Source organism: Hakea prostrata, chromosome 3, assembly GCF_041222555.1.
Source record: "Hakea prostrata isolate BN-2017 chromosome 3, UWA_Hpros_2, whole genome shotgun sequence".
In the NCBI taxonomy this organism is placed as follows: Eukaryota; Viridiplantae; Streptophyta; class Magnoliopsida; order Proteales; family Proteaceae; genus Hakea; species Hakea prostrata.
In genome coordinates this window covers 16,270,661-16,293,219 of record NC_142602.1, presented here as the reverse complement: position 1 = coordinate 16,293,219, position 22,559 = coordinate 16,270,661, and the positions used below count along the sequence as shown (strand labels likewise).

Genomic DNA, 22,559 nt, shown 5'->3' with positions numbered 1-22,559 from the left:
CTACATAAAAATATAAAGTAATATCCTAATCTAATAAATGGGAACTTAGGAAATAAAATAAAATCTGGGCAGAATAAAATCAGATATAGTCCAATCTGGTGTGGACCCAACAGTGCATAAGTTACTTTGATTTGTATTTTGCCTAGTAGACGCTTGTCATCTTGACTTACTGAAACTCACAGTGACTCTTTATTATGTGCGAGAGAACAATTACATTTGGTTGTTAGGCTTATTACACTGCTGGGTTGTTTCTTTTACGTAGTGAGCTCAGAAAACTACTAGATTATAAGTAGTGAGTTTGGAAATTGATAGCTGTGAGCTCGATAAAATAGGTAGTTCCCCACCTATGGGCTAGTGGGACTGTGACGTTTGATTAGCACAGGGAAAAGCAAATCTCTAGAAGAAAGCCTAAATACTGCACAACCTAGGTTGTGATTGTAGACAGTGGCAAAGTCATTCTAAATATCTTGTCTTTTTTACTTGTGTACCTTTTGGTTCAAAATCTCTTGCATTAGTAGTTTCTGTAGTCTTAGCATTTCCAATACATCCCCCCTTTGGCACATCTTTGAATAAAATGTTGTTTATAATAAATTTACTATAGTCACCACAGCCCACAGAATGGTCCACACATCTTCAATACTATTTCCTTCCATCTTAATTTGATCAATTTTTATCATGAGATGGATTTCTCCTTGTTGAGTATTCCTGTGCTACAAATTCTATTAATTCTTAAGGTATATCCTTGCTTCTGTTCCAAATCTAGCAGGTTCCATCTCGCATTGAGAAACTTATAGTTGAAAAGCAGTTTTATGCTGCAGTACAATTGCATCTGCAGTCAGCACTGATGCTTGAGAGAGAGGGCCTTCAAGCGGTTTGTTTCTACTTGTGATAAACTTTTACAGTGATAAATTATTTATCTCATTTTAAAAAGAAAGATTAACTTCATTTGATCGCTTCTATGTTCTAGCTTGTATAACAGAAATGTGAATCTTTAAATTCATATAAATTGATATCAACTTAACAAATTCTGGCAATGAGCATGTCATAATATTCTAAATTATATTTGACTGTAATGCACTGAAAGTTGAATCAGATTATTGAGGGAAAAAAAATAAAAATAAAACTAATGCAAATGTCATGATCTTAGTGTCTTTAGATTGGACGGCAGATGTTTTGGAGTGCTAGAGGAAAAGAAGAAAGGTGAAGATGGAAGGTTGAGGAATGCAATGTTGTGTGCTGGAGTATTCTCTCCGACTTCTTTATATTACTTCACTAAATGCATAGAAGCAAAATCCGCCTTCTCCAAATATTTGATTAACTTGGCAGAAATATAATATAGAAATTCAAGGGATATTGTCCACAGAGGTTCCTGAGTTACATTCAGCAGAAACTCCATGAATTGATATGTTAAATAATTGAAAAATCTTTTGGCCTCTTCCAATACATTGGAGACCCCCAAATATGTGATAATTACGACTGGATCCTTTTTGTGTTAAAAGTGGAAACCAAGAGATTCGCCACTTGCACCCTATTTGGTGGGGGTGGGGGTGGTGGTTAGGGGTGTTTGGTATTGATATTTGTTGAATGGTCTAAGAGCTTCTGCCTTGTGTCAAGAAAACACAGTCAGTCTTTATATTATTATATCTACTAATAAGAGAGTACAAAAGGTAACTCCCCACGTGGGATATTCATATTCTATAATAATATCCTAGAGACAATTCTACCCTTTATGCTCAGAATTACAACAGCCCCTCCTCAAATTGGTGCATAGATGTTTACCATGCCCGACTTGCTAATAAAATAACAAAAAACTTTGGTGTTCAGACTCTTCGTAAGTTCAGCCTTTTGATCATCTGAAGAGAAAATAGATGCAGATAAGACCAGACTCAAATTTTTCCTTGACAAAATGTCGGTCGGTCAATTCTTACATGCTTAGTTCTATCATGTTGAACTGGGTTTTGAGCTATACTAATGGCTAATTGCTATCTGAAAATGCCCTGGGCCATTTCAGCACTTGGATCTTGGAGCATCCTTTTCAACAATAACACCTCACAAATGCCCTGGGCCATTGTTTTGAACTCGGCTTCAGCACTAGACATAGCTACAACAGCTTGTTTCTTACTTCTCCAAGTCACCAAGTTTCATCCCACATGAGTACAATACCTAGAAGTAGATGTTTCATTCGGACACCTTGCCTAGTCTGCATCAGTGTCGGCTTTAATACTTAAATGTCCATGAGAAGAAATCAAGATTCCCTTTCCAAGGGCTGCCTTTAAGTACCTCAAAGTTCTGTAGATAGCATGGGGGGGGGGGGGGGGGAGGGGGGAATGTGGATCATGCATATATTGGCTCACTAGGCTCATTACAAAGGCTATGTTCGGTTCTGGTATGGGACAAATATATGAGTCCCCCTACCAGCTGCCGGTAGCTGGCCTTGTCCATGGGTTCTTTTTTGGCCTTTAGATGTGAATTGGGCTTAATAGGCTCATTGGCTACCAATCACCATTATAGTCCATGCACCGGCTAACTGTTTCCATATGCATGTTACTCAGAATGGGCAAGACTACAACCTGAGCCAACTTCTTACTCTACTTTAGCCAACTATTCCACAAAAAAAAGTATTGTTATGTAAATCCAATTCTAGGGTTAGGGCTTCTCAGAGAATCTCCCTAGAATTTGGGATTTGTCCAGAATCTTCCAGCAAATAAAGTAAAAATGTTATGGAATGCCTATGGGAATTCAACGGTATGGGTCAATCCAAAATTATGTGGAAAGGCTTTTGGAGAAAAAGGAAAAATTAGTGTTTGTCATAACCCAAGATGGGATCCTTTACTAGGTAGTAGGATAGCCAAAACAATATTAGGGAAATTAGGAAAGATAAAGGAACCCTGCAGTTGGGGTTGGATGGGTTTGGGAATGACTCTTGGGAAGGCTATGGGTGGATCTCTAAAAGATCTTGGCAAATCTTGATTCTTTCTTTTCTTTTCTTGTTTCTTTTTCTTTCTTTTGCTACTGTTGCCGCAAGTCAGAGAGAGGAGAGGGGAGGGTGTGATGAAGAGAAGAGAGGAAAAGAAGAGGTAGTAGGGTAGGGGAGAGGTAGGGGAGGGACCAGGAGGGTTGTAAGGGGCTGGAGATGGGGTTTAAGGGTTGTTGGTGGGTGGTGGGTGGTTGCTAGGGGTGCAACAGAAGGGGGTGGGGGATTATGGTCTTGCGCAGGTGGGGGAGGGGCTGGGGAAGGGGTTCGATGGGTGTAGGGAGGGTAGGAAGGGGAAGGGGTCTACTGTACTTGGAGGCTGCTGTAGTTGAAGAAGATGATGGAGGCTTGAAGAAGATGCTGGAATTTGTTACTGGCTGCTGGAACTTGAGATTGATTGCTGATTGTTGAGGAAGAACCCTTCAAAAATCCGCCGTGGCCCTCCTAAAGAGAACCGTGACCCTGTGTCTCCAAAATACTTTAATTTCATTCAATCAGACTTAAGGAATTACAAAGAACAATAGGCTATTTATAGCATACTAAAAGACTCTTGGGATTTCTTAAAAGACAAGGATCCCGCCACATAATCTAGACTTTGGAATAGAATCTAAAAATCTAAAGACATGCTTGAAATGAAACTTTGAGTTATCTCAAACTCTAATAAGCACATGCCTAAATTCTATTTTAATTAAAACGCTAATGGCAAATGTGCTAGAGTTTAAAATTACCAAGGACTCAATAACTAACTCAAAAGTTAAGAAGTAAACCCAAAGAGAACTCTAGTAATAAATCAGGAATTTAATTCCAGCACTAAAAGGGGGCTGAAAAAGCCCTAAATACCCCTACTAGGGTGTTTGGACAGCTCATGGGGGCTGCTTGGAGCCATATAGGGGGCCCCACCTAGGGTTTCGGCCAGGGGTCAAACTTCTGGTCACATCATATTGTGTCCATCACCAATAGAGATACTGCAGTTTGCCATATCCCCCAGAGCAACTCTACACATTGCTTACCAAAGAGGAGAGTCCAGATCACTTGTGGAAAACAGAGCACTTTGCCTTGAGGAAGCCATCCTTATAGCTCTACGAAGGTCAGCCCATAAGTTTTTCTGTTGTAGACATCCCCAGACTAGTTTCATCATAAAAGCATCATTCACCTTTGGCAAACTTCTAAACCCCAAACCTCCTTCTTTAGAGTGACAGACGGCTTCAACTAATTAGGTGAAAATTTTCCTGGGAAATCTCCCTTATGTTTTTCAAGCTGGATCTCAATGCTTCTCTTCCAATAATCTGGCATCTTTCTGCTGTTCATAACCCTGTTAAACAGCCTTGTCGGTCAATAAACCCTTACAGGGTTTCCAATGCTTTTTGCTTGTATACAAGGATCACATATTAATGCAATGGATTACTATTGATCTAGGGTTTTCCTCATTGAAAACCTTTAAAATGTTTACAGCTTAAGAAAAGGGTCTTTCCTGTTGTGTTAACTTTTCTCCCTACTCATAACTCATAAGTCATAACTTGAATTGCAAAGTTAATAGTCCAATGCATAAAAATAACTCGGACTAATTAAGAGCTAAACTCCTTGTAACCAAACATGGACAATTCTCTCCTAATTTCCATTGATATAGTTGAATTAACAGTCAGCAACTAAAAGTGATTGGAGAGTGAGAAATATAAATAATTTTGAACAAGTAGATTCAAAATGGTACCCTTTATTGTGATTGACCAAATAAGTACTCACATAAATGATAGTATAATATTTTAGAGGACAGAAAACATTGTGAGGAAGAGAAATGAGAGATATGTATGTTGAATCTGCTGGTGCTACTGGTACACGCTGCTCCAAATGGAAGGAACTCATCCTTAAATTTTTGAATTACAGTTCCACTTCATCCAGAGGAAAACTAAGTTGATCAACTAAGATCCTTTTAACACCATAACACCAATGATACCTATCCTTTACTTCTAGGACAGCAATTGTACGTCCTATTGAGTTGAGTTCTGGTCAATTTTTTAAATTGTGTCAGAAATAATAGAAATAGATGAAACCAACTCTGATTTTGGATTTCTCTTAGCACCATTTTTAGGTGACAATTCTATTGGACAATCTGCAGAATTTGGATTATCAGAGCAGGTGCATCTTTATACTCTTCACAAGTTGCTGTTGCAATCAAATCTACCATATCTAGGCTAGCATCGAGGTTACTAGGGGTACAGGTATCAAGGTTTGGGAGAGAAACAGGGACATATGTGTTCATGGATGATGGATCTGCCACTGCCACTGCCATTGCCACACACTGCTGCTTCCTCCAGTCATTGTTTTTTCAAATTTGAACTATTGCTCTTGTTTCTTCCTCTGTTCTGATTGGCTGGATCTAATGGCTTTAGAGATTTGAACCTCCCCAAATGTGACTATGGATATTTTTGCTGAATCTATAATCTTCCAGCATGTTATTTGAGAAGTATAGGTTTCTTGTTTGATAATGGCCTATTGTGTGCAAGGATCACAGTTTTGGTTTCGAGGCCAGTTTCTACCTGGCCAAAAATCAAAATTTCCAGGTTTTGACTGAAATTTTGGTCGAAACCTGGTACTTTTCGGGCAAGGTTCCTAGGTTTCGGGGCTTATGTGGCCTCCATTTTGTCTAATTTCTTGCCACTACCTATATGAAGAATAATAAACATAATGGAACTAGTAGTTTTCCAAAAAAACCACTGAAAAGTTATCATTCAAGTATAGTAACAAATGACTGGTTCTGAGAAGTACAAATTGTATTGCATATAGGCATAGAATCATCAACATAGATGAATTGTTTGATAGAATGATTACACATACAACAAGTTAACAAATACAATGGCCAACTAACAGCTACAATATCCCAGACTTTAGTTCCTATCTAGAGCAGTGGGTCTATTCCTTGTCTGTAATAGTACTCCGAGTACTGGATTAAAGCTGGCCATGACATTTTGCCTACAAAGTTATCCATGAACTGAGACACTTGTTTCTATAGGTGGAATCATCCACATAATGTAGATATCCCATCACATGAAGTTTTCCCCCCAAGTTTCGACAAATTTCCAGCATTTACCCCCAAGTTTAGACAAATGAGTTATTGATTTAGGGTGAAACAGATGCTGAAATCACAAAATCCAGCCAAAAAATGGTTTGGGGGTCGAAACTCAAAGGGTGAAACTTGACGGAAGTTGTTGAAACCTCCGAAATCTCGCAAGTTTTGACATGTTTCGACCATTTTGATTGAAACCTGATACTTTTTTTACTCCACAAGGTTTAGTCTTGTTCTTTTCAAAAACCGAAATTTCAGTCAAATCAGCCAAAATTTGTACCATGATTGTGTGCAGTGATTTTTATGAAGATGGTCATTGAAAGTTTTTGAGTTCTAGCATTATAAGATAACGTATTTAACTTTTTGTATTCCTTAATGTGTCCTCTCTTCCTTTTCTTTGGGAGTTTGGTAATGATATTTTTGTCCACCTTTCAAAAAAAAAAAAAAAAAGGTTTCTAGCAAAATCCAGGAGCCCCAGAAAATTTGGCAAAGTAAAAGTCTCCTCTCAGTTGATTAATTTGGGGATCTTTGATTCTGTTTTGAAAATTCCAGAATATGGTGATGTTGTCATTGCAGTTCAGAACGGTTTTGGTGATGGAGATATGAGTTTGGAACTATGGATTATATTTTTTAGACTTTTTTTTTGGGAGTGGGTGGGTGGGGGGGGGGGGGGGGAGGGTATTATCATGCCATTGATAATCTGCAGGGGGATCCTAGCTTTGATGCCACTGTTCTTAGGTGTCAGTGGTGGAGGACTTTTATCATACATGTCAATTTAGATTGGGAGTCCTTCAGTTGCTTCTAAGAATCCAAGGGGTAGCTGATTTTGTCCTTTAGTTCCTCTTTGTGTTGTTTTTGTTCACCTTGATTTGGCTGGTAGTACGTTATTATGTTGTGGAGTTCTCTCCTTGTAATTTTTTCCATGTTCTCCCTCTCTCTCTCTCTCTCTCTTTTGGGAGGGGGGTTGGGGGTTAGGAGAAGCTACTCTGTTCTTCGTTTAATTTTTCATTCATCCACAGGAAGGATGATTTAGCTTTCTGAGTCAACCATGTACTTTAAGGGATTATTCTTTCAATTGCTTTGTTCCTCTTCTTTTATCCATTGTTTCTCTTCTTTGCTGGTACTGTGATCCAGGTCGGTGCTCTTCAAGATGTTCGTTCTGAATTATCGAAGTTGCGAGGAGTTTTGTTTTATAAAGTTTTGGAGGATTTGCACAGCCATCTATATGATAAGGGTGAATATAGGTACCTTTTATTTCAAAAATTCTTCATCTTTTCTTAGTAAGTTTTCTTTGTTGAGTTTTTTTTCTTTCCCTTTTTAATAAACAGATCGGTTAATGTATTCCTGGAAGTAATCCTCATTTGAACTGTATACATAGATTCAGATTCAATCTACTTCCTTGCTACAATTTGAATTCTCAAAACTATGGTCACCCGATTACCTTGTGATCAGGTCAACTATAACCTTCGATGAACACATCAGTATTTGAGGAAAAGGCTTTCTCTTGATCCTTGAATTTGGAATCTTCTTATGTTTTTGTGACAGTTTGGGTCACTATAATCCTATAACACCTTCTATGGACCTTTTGTATATCTTGTCGGCTTCTCTGTTAATACTTCATGTGGATTAGTGTTTTCCGTTTTGGGCGAATAAAAAGGTAAAGATGCCATGAAGAGATGCTAAAACACTAATTCCCATGATTAGTCTTGGAGGTTAAGTTCCTCTTACATGCCTTCATTTGGAAAGGCTAAGAGAATTCCCATTTCCTCATTCTTTGAGCGGGTCCTTTGTTTGTCTTCCTAAACCCGAAGGAGTTATTGGCATCCATAAGATCAGGATCACAACAAGGCTAATTTGATGAAGCTCATCTTGGAAATTACCTCCAAAGAGAGTTCGATTAGGTCAAGGTCTGTTTTTGCCTCCTTAAAGAAGATCCCATTTAGATGGTCAAGATGCCTCGCGACTTTGGAGGAACGTTCTCCTTCTTCGTCCCTTAGCTCCTGCTAATCCTTTGAGCATTTCTGATGGCTCTTCTGTCTCCTTTTGGCTTGATCCTTGACACCCTTGGGTGTTCTTTACCTATTCGGGGCTTGGTCTGTTTACAAATGTAGGAAACCCATAGACTTGCTCCTATACTCCTTTATTCACCTTGTATCCTCCCCCCCCCCCTCTTCTCAGGGTTTCTCACTCAAATCTGGGCCTCTATTCCTCCCTCCCTTCCAACCCTTCCCGTGCTAAATTCGTGACTTGGCTTGCCTCACCCTTTGTACATTTTTCTACTTGGAACCTTGTTTTCTCTGCCCACAGCTTTGTCCTTGGCATGAGTCGGTTTGGTTCTCAGGTCATATTCCCCCCCCCCCCCCCCAATTCCTTCACCTTGTTGGGACTTTATTAGTGATGTCCTCTCCTTTATGGGCTTCCCTCCTCCCTTCATCCATTGGATTGAGATTTGCATCTTCATCCCTCGCTTCTCCATCATTACTAATGGTTCCCCTGCTAGGTTCTTCCCTTCTCGGTTGGCATCCGCCAAGGATGCCCCCTCTCCCCTACCTTTTCTCCTTGGCCCTGGAGGTCCTTTCCCACACCCTCCAAATAAAAGCTGACCAACTTCTCATCTCCCCAATTCCTAAATGCAAATCCCTTAATATCACCCACCTTGCTTTTGCGGATGACCTTATGATCTTCTCTAAAGCTGATCATATGTTTATTTCCTCCATTCTCTCGCTCCTCACCCTCTTTGACTCCCTTTCTAGTCTTAGGGTCAATTTTTGACAAGTCTACCCTCTTTCTTTCTAGGGTCTTTGATCACTTACGAGCCTCCCTCCATCTCACTGGTTTCAAGCCTGGTTCCTTCCCGGTGGTCTATCTATGTCTCCCACTCATCCTTAATAGACTCACCTGTCTCCACTGCTCCCCTATGCTTGACCACATCCTTAAGAAGCTCAAACTTTGGAAAGGAATGCTTCTCTCTTTCTTTGGTCAAGTGGTGCTCATTCGCTTTGTTCTCCAATCGTCCTACCTCTTTTGGTGTGGAATCTTCTCCATTCCTAAATCTACCACCTATGCCATGGAGTCCCTGTTGGTTGAATACTACTAGGAGTCCAACTCTATTAGAGTATTTATTCATGTAATTTTCTATTTTCTTGTTACCCAAGTGAAGGTATTTATGTAATAGTGTTCTTTGGAGTCACAACTCTATTAGAGTATTTATTCATGTAATTTTCTATTTTCTTGTTACCCAAGTAAGGGTATTTATGTAATAGTGTTCTTTCCACTTTATTATAAATTGAGGGATTGAGATCACATTGATCAATACAGGCCATTCTGCCAACATTGTGTTTCTCAACATGGCATCAAAGCCTAAGTTCGATTAGGAAGAGAGGAAAAAAAAAAGAAGTAAAAATCTCTCTCTCGCTGCCGAAGACCTACCTCCTGATTTTTTTTGTCAAACTCATTGCAGTTCTTCAAACCCATCGCAATTCTCTGATTTTTTTCAAAAATCCCATCGCAACCCATTGCAATTCTTTGATTTTTTCAAACCCATCATAATTCTTCAGTTCTGCCTTCTTTTCTGGAAGTTCTTCAGTTCCGCCTTGAGACGATTAGGGAGGAACAAGAACAGAAAAAAGGAAAGTAGAAGAGAAGAAGCAATCACCGCTGCACTACCGCTGCTCCTGCCTTGCTGCACTACGGCTGCTCCTGCCTTGCTGCACTACTGCTACTCCTGCCTTGCTGCACTACCGCTGCTCCTGTCTTGCTGCACTACCGCTGCTCCTGCAACACCACCTTCCTCCGATGCTGCAATACATTACTTTGAAAGGGTGAAGACTGAAGAATTGCAGACAATTTTTTCAACATGGCAATTACCGATGGTACCTGCTTCCCACTGGATCAGAACATTACCCCATTCTTCATCCTTTTTCGGTAAGATTTGATGGAACAAATTATTTGATATAGTCTCGATCACTTACTTGACTATTACCGGAAGATGACTAGTTGGACACATTAAGGGCACGACTATCAAACCTACTACCACAGGTGTTTCACAGGATAAATGGATCTCAAATGACTCTCTTATTATGTCATTCATTTTGAATTCCATGCATCCAAATATTGCCTGTGATACCTATTACTTAGTACTGAAGCCCAAATCTAGAAGGCTACTACTGAAATATATGGACAGTTGGGGAATGATGCACATGTTTATGAGCTATGAAAGAAGCTTTATGAGACTACTCAAAAGGAGCTGACTATGGTCCAATATTATGCTGAGTTGCGATCTCTTAGGCAGGAGTTGGATCATTATGGGGATTATCACCCCACTAACCCAGATGATGTGACTACTGATAGGAAGCACGTTGTAAGATTCGGGAATATAACTTCTTGGCAGGTTTGAATGTGGAGAGTGGAGTACGATCAGATTAGAGTGCAAACATTAAGTCGTTCTCCCTTTCCCACACTAGAACAATATTATGCCTTTGTTCAGTGTGAGGAAAGCCATCGATTAACCATGCTTTATGCTCTTATTGTGGAGAAATCAGTCTTACGGTCTGTCAGCACTAAAACTGATTCGACTAAGGAGATTATCAAGTGTGAACACTGTCACAAACCATATCATACCAAGGCCAATTTTTGGAAGCTCCATGGGAAACTTGCTATTTTGAGGAAAAAAAAGCACAAAGAAGGGGAAAACCGAAGGCTAATCTTTCTGAGACAATTTCCACAACACCCCCTGCAGACATTGGTTTTTCACAGGAGGAGTTAGCTACGCTGCGATGTATTTGGCAGTCTTCTACTTTCGGTATAGCCTCTACTATTGCTTCCTCCACTACTCATACCAACTCCTACCTTTCTACTTTAGGTAAAACTCTTATTGGCTACCATGTTTCTTCAGTTTCTGCTCCTTGGATCATTGATACAGGAGCCACAAATCTTACGACAGGTTAATCCTCCTTTTTCTTACATTTTGTTCCAACTTCCGGAAAATATAAAGTTCGCATTGCTGATGGCTCCTATTCTTCCATTGTTGGAAAGGGACCATTTAGCATTCTCCATCATTTTCTTTGTCTAAAGTTTACACGTTCCCTTTTTCTCTACTAACTTGCTCTCTGTCAACAGTCTTACACATGATTTGAATTGTAAAGTGATTTTTTTCCATCTTACTGTGTATTCTAGGATCCGTTAATGAGGAAGGGGATTGGATGTGGTAAACTAGACAATGGACTTTATCTGTTGGAGCCAATTGGAGGATCTACTTCTTTGATTGCATCTCCTAATTAGGTCCATTTTGTAATATCAGACCTTTAACAGTGGCACTGTAGATTAGGTCATGCCCTTCTATGAACTCTTAAGATAGTATTTCCTGATTTGGTTTCTTCTTGTAAAAAGGATGAATTTTTTTGTGAAGCCTACATTTTTGCAAAGCAGACTCGTTTTACTTATTTACCTTCTCATCATAATAGAAAATCTATTCCTTTTGAACTAATTCATACTGATGTGTGGGGCCCTTGTCGATGGTTGTCTATTGCTAGCCATAGGTACTTTGTTACTTTTATTGATTGTCACACTCGTTTTACTTGGATTTATTTTTTAAAACAAAAAAATGAGGTTTTTTATGTTTTTGTGATTTTCATAATATGATTAAAACTCAGTTCAATGCCACTGTGAAGATCCTTAATAGTGACAATGGCACATAGTATATTGATGGTGAATTTTAGAGATATTTCTTTGCCTCTGGCATAATACACCAGACCAGTTGTGTTGGTATAGCTGCCCAAAATGGGGTTGCTGAAAGAAAGAATCGGCATCTTTTAGAGATAGCCCATTCACTTATGATTGCTATGAATGTCCTTGACCAATACAAGAGTGATGCTATACTCACTGCCTCTTATCTTTTGAATAGATAGCTCAGTAGGATACTTGATATAAATGTCCTATGAGCTTCTCTAGGGAACTACTTCTTTTGTTATTCCCCCAAAGGTTTTTGGATGTGTATGTTATGCCATAATCACATTCCATCAAAGTAAGCTGGCTCCTCGTGGTCTACGCTGAATTTTTCTAGGGTATTCTGTTACTCAAAAAGGGTGCAAATGTTATCATCCTCCTTCCAGGAAAACCATTGTCTCCATGAATGTAATTTTTAATGAGTCTTGCGCTTTACCATACACCTCTCTAGAGGGAAAGTCCTAGAGGAGAGGTGCTTTTTCCAACTCTAGACCTTTTTATCACACCACCACAACACAACTTAGGAGTTCAAGAAGTGTTTCCTGACCAGGGGGAAACTTTAGCCACTATACCTAAGGACTCAAATTCTCCCCCTCCGTTTTTGAACCATGTGAAGAACCTGGTCAGGGGAGACTACTCCTGTGAGGCACACTATTGAGGTCTTTCAAAACAATATTGACCATAATAAGGAGGTGCATATTTATCAAAGGAAGAATTACAACCGGCTAAAGCAGGTGGAGAAAGGTGACACTTTACCACTTCAGTCTCCTGCTCCGTAATCGGATTCTACTGTTCCCCTTAAGGTATCTTTTTCTGATCTTCCTATTACTATTAGAAAAGGAGTCAAATCTTGTACTCAGCATCCCATATCTAAATATTTTTCTTATGACTCTTTGTCTGACTCTTACCGTGCTTTTATATCCTCTCTATTATCTATATCTATTCCTAAAAGTTGGCAAGAAGCCTATGCTAATAAGAAATGGAAGGCAGCTATGGTAGAGGAAATGCATGCAATGAAGAAAAATAATACTTGGGAGCTTGGTTACACTTCCTCCAGGAAAAAATACCCGTGGGTTGCAAATGGGTGTTTGTGGTTAAACAAAATATGGATGCATTAGTTAACAGGTTGAAGGCTAGACTAATTGCAAAGGGGTTCACCCAGACCTATGGGATTGATTATTAGGAGAGTTTTGCCCCTATTGCAAAACTGAACACTGTCAGAGTTCTGTTGTTTGTAGTTGTGAACAAAGATTGGAACTTGCACCAACTAGACATAAAGAATGCCTTCTTATATGGGGAGTTAGAGGAAGAAATCTATATGAAAATCCCACATGGTTTCTTTGATGACAATACTGTAGGGAAAGTTTGTCGGTTGAAAAGGTCAATTTATGGGTTAAAACAATCTCCTAGATGCTGGTTTAGACGCCTCCTGAAGGCAATGACTTCTATTGGGTACAAGCAAAACAATGCTGATCATACACTATTTGTCAAGAAGTCAGGTGCTAACATCACACTTTTCATTGTTTATGTAGACGAAATTGTCATCACATGGAATGATGGTGAAGAAATTCAAAGTTTAAAGGATTTTCTTGGCAAAGAGTTTGAGATTAAAGATCTAGGGAAGTTATAGTACTTCATATGGATTGTAGGCAAGTTGGGCATGGCTAACATCTATGCCTCAACTTGAGGGGCAGTGTTGGTTGAGTACTACTAGAAGTCCAACTCTATTAGAGTTTTTATTCATGTAATTTTCTATTTTCTTGTTACCCAAGTTAGGGTATTTAGGTAATAGTGTTCTTTCCACTTTATTATAAATAGAAGGCTTGAGATCACATTGATCAATACATGTCATTCTACCAACTTTGTGTTTCTCAACAGTTCCTCTTTGCCACTTTCCTTTGGAGGGTCGGGAAGCCTCACACTTTTTCCACCCTGTCAGTTGGTTGGCCATTTGTTGTCCAATCTCTGAAGGTGGATTGGGTATCCGTCGGATTCGCGATGTCAACTTGGCCTGTCTCCTTAAACTTATCTAGAAAATTGCTTCCAAGCAAGTCCATCTGGGTTAATTGGGTCTACTCTTATCACCTTCGCTGTGATTCGTTTTGAACCGTCCCTACGCCCTCCAATTCTTCTTGGCTTTGGAGAAAGCTTCTATTGTTGAGACCGCGGGCTCTTTCTATTATCTCTACCTCTATCTCCATGGGTTCTTCCATCTCCTTTTGGCTTGGTTTGTGGCATCCGATGGGTATTCTTTTCACCTTGTTAGGTCCCCATACTGTTTATGACACTCGCATCCCCAAATCCACCCCTTTGTCCGCCTTCATCACTTTGGCTCTTGGGGCCCTCCCCCCCACCCTAGTCTCACACAGGTTTGGGACCTCCCTCCCCCCCACCCTAGTCTCACACAGGTTTGGGACTCCCTCCCCCCCTTTCTCTAACTCCCCTCTCTATCTCACTGTTTGGCTCCCATCCCCTTTCAAAACCTTTTCCACATCATCAACTTGGAACCTCCATCGTACCCCCTCCCCCAAGCCCCCTTGGCCCCTTAGTTTGGTTAAAAAATCACATTCCCCCATCATTCCCTAACCCTTCGAAGGGCCCTCAACCTTGCCCTCCCCACCCAATCCTTCCTCATTGGCCGACACATCCCAACTAGCCTCAACTGCATCCTTTGTTGGAATGGTTTAGAGGACCTAGAGTACTTATTCTTTTCTAGCCCTTTCTCTAGTTCCCTCTGGAGAGAAGCCCTTACTTCCATTTGGCCTCGGTCAAGGCACTCCTTCGGTTTTGCTCGAGATTGGTTTTGGATTCTAAGAAACTTTTCTGGCTCTTCCATTTGTACCAAATTGGTATGCTAGTCTTTTGTGCCACTATCCATCATCTATGGTAGGAGCGCAATCTTCAGAGATGGAATTCCAAATCCCGCTCTCTAAACACGACTTGGAATGCCACCTATTTTGATGTTTCGGCTAGGCTCACTTCCATTCCCCACCCCCGGTTTTTGATTCCCCAAGGAACAGGCTCATTGTTGTCTCCTAGAGTCTTAGTTTTTCTTTCCGGTTGTCCTCTTGAAGGCTGGCTTTCTTTTGTCCCTTCCTTTTTTTTGAATATAATTATTTATTCATCCAAAAAAAAGTTTGCAGTAATATACATCCACTACAGTCTAGAGCTTCGGTCTAATTCAACTTACTAGAATTGTCCACTAGGGCTTTAATTAATTAACCAGGGTAGAACTTTAGTAACTAGTGCATTCTTGAATCTCTTTGTTGATTTTTTTATTTGGATTTTCAACTCAGTTCCTCATTTGATGGTCATGATGGAGAGAGTGCTCTAGAAATGCATGATAGAGCTCCCATAGATGGGTATGTTTCATCAATGAGTGCTACTGCTGATGATGGTACACTGGAAGACCTTAAATTTGTTTCTCATCAAGTTTTGCCATGGCTAGCAAATTCCACACCAGATGAATTTATTGTACGTCCTCATAGCCTTGAAATAACCATCATTTTGTTGTTTTTTTGCTAATTTATATTCATTCTGCCTATGTTTTGAGCTGAATTTTGTATTTTAACATCCTCACAGGAAGCAACAAAAAAAAGTGACGCTCCAGTATATGTGAAGTATTTACACACAATGGTTGAGTGCATTTGCATGCTAGGCAAGGTTGCAGCTTCTGGTGCTATGATATGGTATTTTTTTTTTGTTTAATGGTTGACTATGGTATGTTATATTTGTAGAGTTCATGTTATAATGGTTTTTTTGTCTCTGGCTTATTGTTATTCATGTAAAGTTGTAATTTTATATTTTATTCTTTCTACATTTTACCTCCCTACGGAAGCGTATGCAATTTTAAGAAGTTGTTAACAAGTAAATAAGGGAATGGAGTTCAATTCAATTAACCATGATTTCCGATTTCTCCTATACTCCTCTTCTCCTTCTTATTAACCTAACTCTTAATCCCTTTTCCTTCATTTAATCTATCCACCCCCAATTTCCAATTGTGTTTAGGTTGATGTAAATCTGCAACTCTATACAATCACTTTTCCCCCACCGATGATCTTAGTTGTAGTCTCTTAGCTTGTGAATATTTGGTTGCCTATGATGTGGTTCCAAGATGTTACTGGTCCTTAAAAGTTTAATTCAATATTATTGATTGTTTTAGTTTTCAGTTTACAATGTAGCTAATAGGCATTGATGCTTTGTCTTATTACCTATGAAAGCCTGCAAACACTAGGAAATAAATTATCTATTTGAATTATAACTCTAGCCTTCCTGATGGTTGGGTATTTTTGAGTTTTCATGCCTTGGGCTCATATTTCCTTTGATACAAAGAAGGTAGTATTCTTATTCTTCACATCATCTACTTTTTGAAGTTTGACCTTAGGTGTCTGGAGTTTATCCGAGTCCAATAATTGATTCCTACTGGAGTCAAAAGAGGGCACTGGTTAAACTTGGAGTGATTGCCCATTTTCGAAGAGCTGTATTTACATGATGAATATATCTTGGATGGTTTTCTCATTGCTTGGCAATGCATTGATATTGGTATTACCAGTAGATTTAAGTATCAGTGGTTATTGATAAGATATTTCTATTAAAAAAGATTTGTTTTGACTGACAAGGGTCTATACAATTCCCTGACTTGAGTCTACATCAGGTAGAACTGAAAAAGGGGCAGAGGGCCATCCAATGGATGAAATTAGTTGTTTTGTCACTTGTGGTCTTACTGTGGAGTCAGTTAGGGAGTTAGTTATCCATGATGGTTTTGTTTGGTGGGAGGAGAGAGAAGGGGGATATCAAAGTGTTGTATTGGGTTTGGGCAAGGAGACTTGCTGGAGAATACTGGCCTCTTATAACTAGGGTGGTATTAACTAGAAATCTGTTTACATGTAACCGTTGCAATGCGGTGGACATCTAATCCTCGGGACTTGGGCGGGGGCCCACGAACGGCCTATGTACTGTTCGGCGCGACGGGAGAGGGGGGGGGGGGGGGGGGGGGGGGGGGGCCTAGCAGAGGGGGGGTGAAGGAACGCTGCTGTGGGGTGGGGCCGGGGTGTGTGAGGACCGCTGGGGGGAATCACTTCTGGCAGAAGCCCTGCCACCACCAGTGACTCAGAAACAACCGTTAAAACATTTTTCGCATGGACCACCACTACAAGAAGAGTAGCAAATGGTGATTGATGGAACCAGGAGAGAAGTGATGCAAAGGTAGCTGGAACTGCCCATTTTCACTGGTGTCAATCCAATGGATTGGGTGGCCAGGGCTGAAAGCTACTTCCTCTTCAATGGAATCATAGGCGAAGAAAGGGACTTTGCCGTAATGGTTTGCTTTGAAGGAGCAGCATTGGCTGGCTGCAGCACTGTGAAATACGATAGTCTTTCCAAAGCTGCGATGACATGAAAGAGGCATTGTTGCAACAATTTGGGATGGAGCAAATATGGACTTCCCAAGAGGGTTGATTACCTTGAAGCATCAAGGTTCGGTGGCTGAATACAGGGAGTGATTTGAGAAGTTGACTGTGGCAGTGCAAGCGAGAGATCCAAAATGGCTGAAGAGTTTGCTCTTGGCAGGAGGAGATACAGGTTGAAGTGTGATTGTTTGCACCGACCACATTGGACCAAGTAATAAACCTAGCCCAATTGATTGAGGAAAGAAATTAGTTATGTAAAATAGCCAGGCCCAGCCTAGCAGGGGGTTTATACCCGCAAGCAGCAGCCCAAAGAATTGCCGACCCAATTGGAAGACACTTGGAGAAGGGGTATTTTCGGAAAAGCACTGTGCCATTGTCTTCCTTCTTCACCCCCAACAACTTGGGCTGCAAACATAGCAACCAGAAGGCGTCGGCAGTGGTGGAAAACCACAAGGCAACGGAGTTGGAAGCCCTCAAACATTTTTGGCGGAACTCCCAAGTATTAATGACTGACTCCTGCGAAGTTTCAGTCCAAGTTAGATCGTGGTTTATGTTTCAGATATGATGAGTGGTACTCCCCTAATCACTGATGCTCCATGAAGCAACTCCAGTGCTTACTCATGCACGTGGACAAAGAGGAACAAGCAACCCAAGAGCCAGAGACTGAGATGGGAGAAGAAACAGCCCCCTTGGCAGTCAAACTATCAATTCATTCACTAGAAGGCTTGGATTCACCCAGAACACTGAAAATTAGAGGAAAGATCATGGGACAAGGGGTAGTTATACTCGTGGACAGTGGTGCAACTCACAATTTTATCACCCACAAGATGGTAGAAAACTTGGAACTTCCCGTCCAATGGCAAAACTTCAAGGTGATGCTCGGTGATGACCAGTGTATCCCAGGTCAGGGGGTTTTGCCCGGTGGTGGATATTGAGCTTTATGGCATCGTTTTCACGCAAAGCATGTTTGCCGTTCAGGCTGGGCAGCGTAGATTTTATTTTGGGACTGGAATGGCATTTGTCTTTGGGGGGAGATTCAGAGTACCTGGTGACAACACGATGAATTTTGAGTGGTAGGGACAGAAAATGAAGCTTAACAGAGACCCGACATTGCTATGTATGGAGACCTCGATGAAGAGCCTTCAGAAGACAGTCAGGAATAGTGGAGAGGGATTTTGGCTGGCTGCTTGTGATGCAACAAGAGACCTAGTGACAATGGAATGGAGGCAGCTGCACCACTTCAGTTCCTATTCGAGGAATTCCATCAGCTATTCACGGAGCCCACTAAACCTTCCCCCGAATGAAGGCACAACCATATCATCCAATTGATTGAAGGGAGCCAGCTCCACATTTGCCCCTACCGACACCTCACTACCAGAAAAATGAAACTGAAAGATTGGTGAAGGAAATGCTGTCTGCAGCGATTATTTGCCCTAGCCTCAGCCCATTTTCTAGTTCATTGCTGATAGTAAAGAAGAAAGACAGAGGGGACAATGCAGAGCAAAGAAAAACAAACCTGGTTTCCTGGAAGAAACTTTGTAGACCTAAAGAAGAAGGAGGTTTGGGGTTCCGTAACCTATCCATAGTTAACGAGGTAGGCTTTGAGTCCATGTGGACGATGGTGCTCAAGGCTAGATATGGCAGCAACCGTCGGCAGGTTTTGCTCTCTGCCAGGTGACAGATTCACCCCTTTGGAAATCAATGTGCAAGGTCACTCCGGGAGTAGTGGAAAGCTGTAAATTTGACATTGGAGATGGGCTTTCAACCTGTTTTTGGACAACAGAGTGGACCAATTTAAAGAAGACGCTAGAATCACAAGCTATAATGCCTGTACCAGAAGCTTGGTTGCATATCTTTCAAGCATAGAACAAAATTCCGTTGAAACTTACAAAATTTCCATTGAAATTTACCATTTTGGGAATCTCGAAACAAAAAACTAGGAGACCCAAAAAATTCCAAAGTTTCGATCGAAACCGTTGAAACTTGTCGAAACCTCGAAACTTGTTGAAACTTGGTTCAACCCAGCTAGACCTGCTAGTTCATGGAAAAAAATCCAAAATTTCATGGGAAACATGGAAATTTTCATTTAAACTTGGGAAATTTAGTGGAAACCTGAGACTTTTTCATGCAAGTTTTGTAGTTTTCCCATATTTTTAGTTTTTTTGTTTCTTTCATGTTTCCCCAAATACTCCCTCCATTAGGGTTTTCCTATCCAAATTGCGTATTCCCTCAGACTGGTTATCTTAGGCATGTTAATGACTAGACTTAAAAGTTACAGTTGTCGATTACCTTGACAACCATAGGCATAAAATGTCATGGGATGTCTATGTTCGTTGGTTGGAGGAGAGAATGTTATAGGCATAGTACTACTCAGCTCATAAGATGGATCCACCGAGGCACTCCTCTTGGCACTGAGTTGTACTTTCCTTTTATTGTCAGTTACTTTGTATTTAATGTTTTGAAGTTAGAAATTATATATTGAATGTTATGTACTTAAGTAGTTAAGTTTATAGTGTATTTCTTGGACAACTCTACAATGATGTTATGTACATTAAATGACATATCTACATTGACTTTTTTAGCAAAATACAGCCAATATGTTCTTTATACTCTATTTAGCTTAAATGCAAAGTCCCACCCTAAAATACTCCCTAAAACCTATTAAAACTTCGTGTCAAAACTTGCACAAAAAAGTCCTAAGTTTCTTCGAAATTTTCCAGTTTCCCACCTAGGTTTCCCATTTTCACCTAGTTGAAACTTGAGTTTCCCTGGAATTTTTTTCTATGCTTTAGAGAGCTCATTGTATGAATTGTGGAGACCCTCTAGGCCCTAACTAATCGTCAGACCAACAAGCCCCGTAGTCAATGGTCACGGTCAACTGTCAATCAACATAGAGACAACTGTATTTACAATGGCTAGTTTCTAATGACTAAAGTACGCCGGTTGACCGAGAGATGCCTAAGGTTGATCGTGAATTTAAAAAAAATTGACCATTTTATATATGTTGGGACCCATTTTGATGAGTCTTTTGGCTATAAATAGAGGTCATTATGGCATTCTAAGGCACGGATTCCAAGAAGCAAAAAGCCCTCATTATTGTGCCATTATCATGGCTGGCTATGCTCCCTTAGATCCAAAATACCTTCGGAGATTCATTCCCTTTGGAAAGGGTAGGAAGCCAAGTGCTTCATCCACCCGGTCAGCTGGTCTTCCATCTGCCGCCCTACCTCCAAAGGAGGCCTAGGAATTTGTCTGATCACTGATGTTAACCTCGCTTGCCTTCTCAAACTTATTTGGAAAATTGCATCAAAGCATGATTCTATCTAGGTTAAGTGGGTTTATTCTTATCTTCTCAGGTTGAAATCCTTTTGGACTGTTCCTTTGCCCTCCAACCCTTCATGGGTTTGAAGGAAAATTCTCTTGTTGCGCCCCCGTGCTATCTTTGCTATTTCTATCTCCATCTCTACTGGCTCCTCCACTTCCTTCTGGCTTGATCCGTGGCATCTGATGGGCATTCTCTATAACCACTTTGGTCCCCGCACTGTCTATGACAGTCTCATCCCTAAATCCACCCTCTTGTTAGCCTTCATCTCAAATGGTTCCTGGATCCGTACCCCCTACCCATTCTCACACAGGTTTGAGAATCTCTCCCTCCTCTCTCTAGCTCTTCCCACGACCTCTCCATTTGGCTCCGTTCCCCTTTCCCCCAAATCCTTTTCCACCTCATCGGCTTGGAACCTTCTTAGACCCCATAACCCTAAGCCCCCCTAGCCCCCTTTGGTTTGGTTCAAAGGCTTTATCCCTCGTCACTCCCTTACCCTTTGGAGAGCCCTTAACCATGCCCTCCCCATCCAATCATTCCTAACTAACCGCCGCATCCCTGTTAACCCCAACTGCATCCTCTATTGGTCCGGCTTGGAGAACCTTGAACACCTTTTCTTTTAGTGCCCTTTCTCCAAATCTATCTGGGGAAAAGCCTTTACCTCCATTTGGCCCCGTTCGAGGCATTCCTACGGGTTTGATCGAGATTGGTCTTGGATTTTGAGAAACTTTTCAAGGCTCTTCCATCTGCGATTAGATTGGTAAGCTAGTGTTTTGTGCCTTGATCCATCACCTTTGGTGGGAGTGCAACCTTTGAAGATGGACCTCCAAATCTTGCTCTATTGACAGAATTTGGAATGCCATCTATTTCGATGTCTCTTCTAGACTGTTAGCTATCCCCCATCCCCCTATTGATGATACTCCAAGGAACAGGCTTATTGTTGTTTGTTGGGGTCTCACTTCTTCTTTTCAGTCTTTTGCTTAAAGACCTTGTATCTTGTTTCCTTTTATTCTTTTTAATATATTATTTATTCATCCAAAAAAAAAAAAAAGAAGCAAAGTCTCAGGCTTTAGTTCCAAGTTGAGTGCTTGGCTGGAAGCGTGGAATTAGTGGAGTCATCCTTTGTCTATAGGTACTTTGAATAGTGAATATTGGATGAAAGCTTCCCATGCGATGTTATGCTTAAAGTTGTCTAGGAACTGATTCAATGTGTTCTCATAGGTGGGATCATCATATAGATATCTCATCCTAGGAAATGTGTCATAAGGGAAAACATTCCGTACGACACTTGCTCAAGCCATCAATAAAGCAAAAATAAAAAAACATTCAAGCCATCAACAAAACAAGTCAAAAACATTCAAGCCATCAACAAAACAAATCAAGACCATTCAAGCCATCAACAAAGCAAAAATAAAAAAGTGGGAAATTTGGAACAAACCTTCCAAGTATCTTCCAAGATCCCCAAAGGAGGATCAAATGGTTTGAAGGCATAGGAATTACTTATTTAGGGTGAAATAAAGGTTGAAATCATGAAAATCAGCAAAACAATGGTTTGGGGGTCAAAACTCAAAGGGCAAAATTTTGCAGGTTTCAAGGTCCATCTCGCTTTCTGGTCAAAACCTGGTACTTTTTTGGTTCGGTCTAGGTTTCATCTCATTTTTTCCAAAAACCAAAATTTCAGTAGGTTTGTTCAAAATTTATACCGTGACTGGGACGCTCTTATAAATTATTATCATTGTCTGAAATCTCATAAATCTTGCCAAGATTTTTTAGATTTTGAGAATTTCGATGCACCAAAATGAGATGGGGAGGGGTCGATATTGTTTTGTACTAGATTGTGACTGAAATCTCAAGATATCTGTCAAGATAGGCTTAAATGGGAGTGGGAAGAGACAAAAGCAAGCCTGTCAATATCTCAATATAGATTTTGACTGAGACCCATATTTGCTCTGGTTTTGATAGGAAACCTTATGAGAGGGGGGTTTGAGTATTTGAACATACTCTTACCTCAAATAAATGAGATATTTTTGACAAAAATAATCATCAAACACATATAAGAAGTGGAAGCTC

The 22,559-nt window shown here is 40.5% G+C and overlaps 1 protein-coding gene across 1 annotated transcript in view; it reads left to right on the top strand.

The window, feature by feature from the left end:
- The window catches only part of LOC149021192 (exocyst complex component SEC8-like), a 67,464-nt gene that overhangs the window by 9,161 nt on the left and 35,744 nt on the right, over positions 1 to 22,559 (top strand). The window contains exons 5-8 of the mRNA XM_089149460.1: positions 767 to 871; positions 7,170 to 7,279; positions 15,056 to 15,233; positions 15,342 to 15,448. Coding sequence (XP_089005586.1) covers positions 767 to 871; positions 7,170 to 7,279; positions 15,056 to 15,233; positions 15,342 to 15,448 — 500 coding nt within the window. The remainder of the gene's footprint in view (positions 1 to 766; positions 872 to 7,169; positions 7,280 to 15,055; positions 15,234 to 15,341; positions 15,449 to 22,559) is intronic.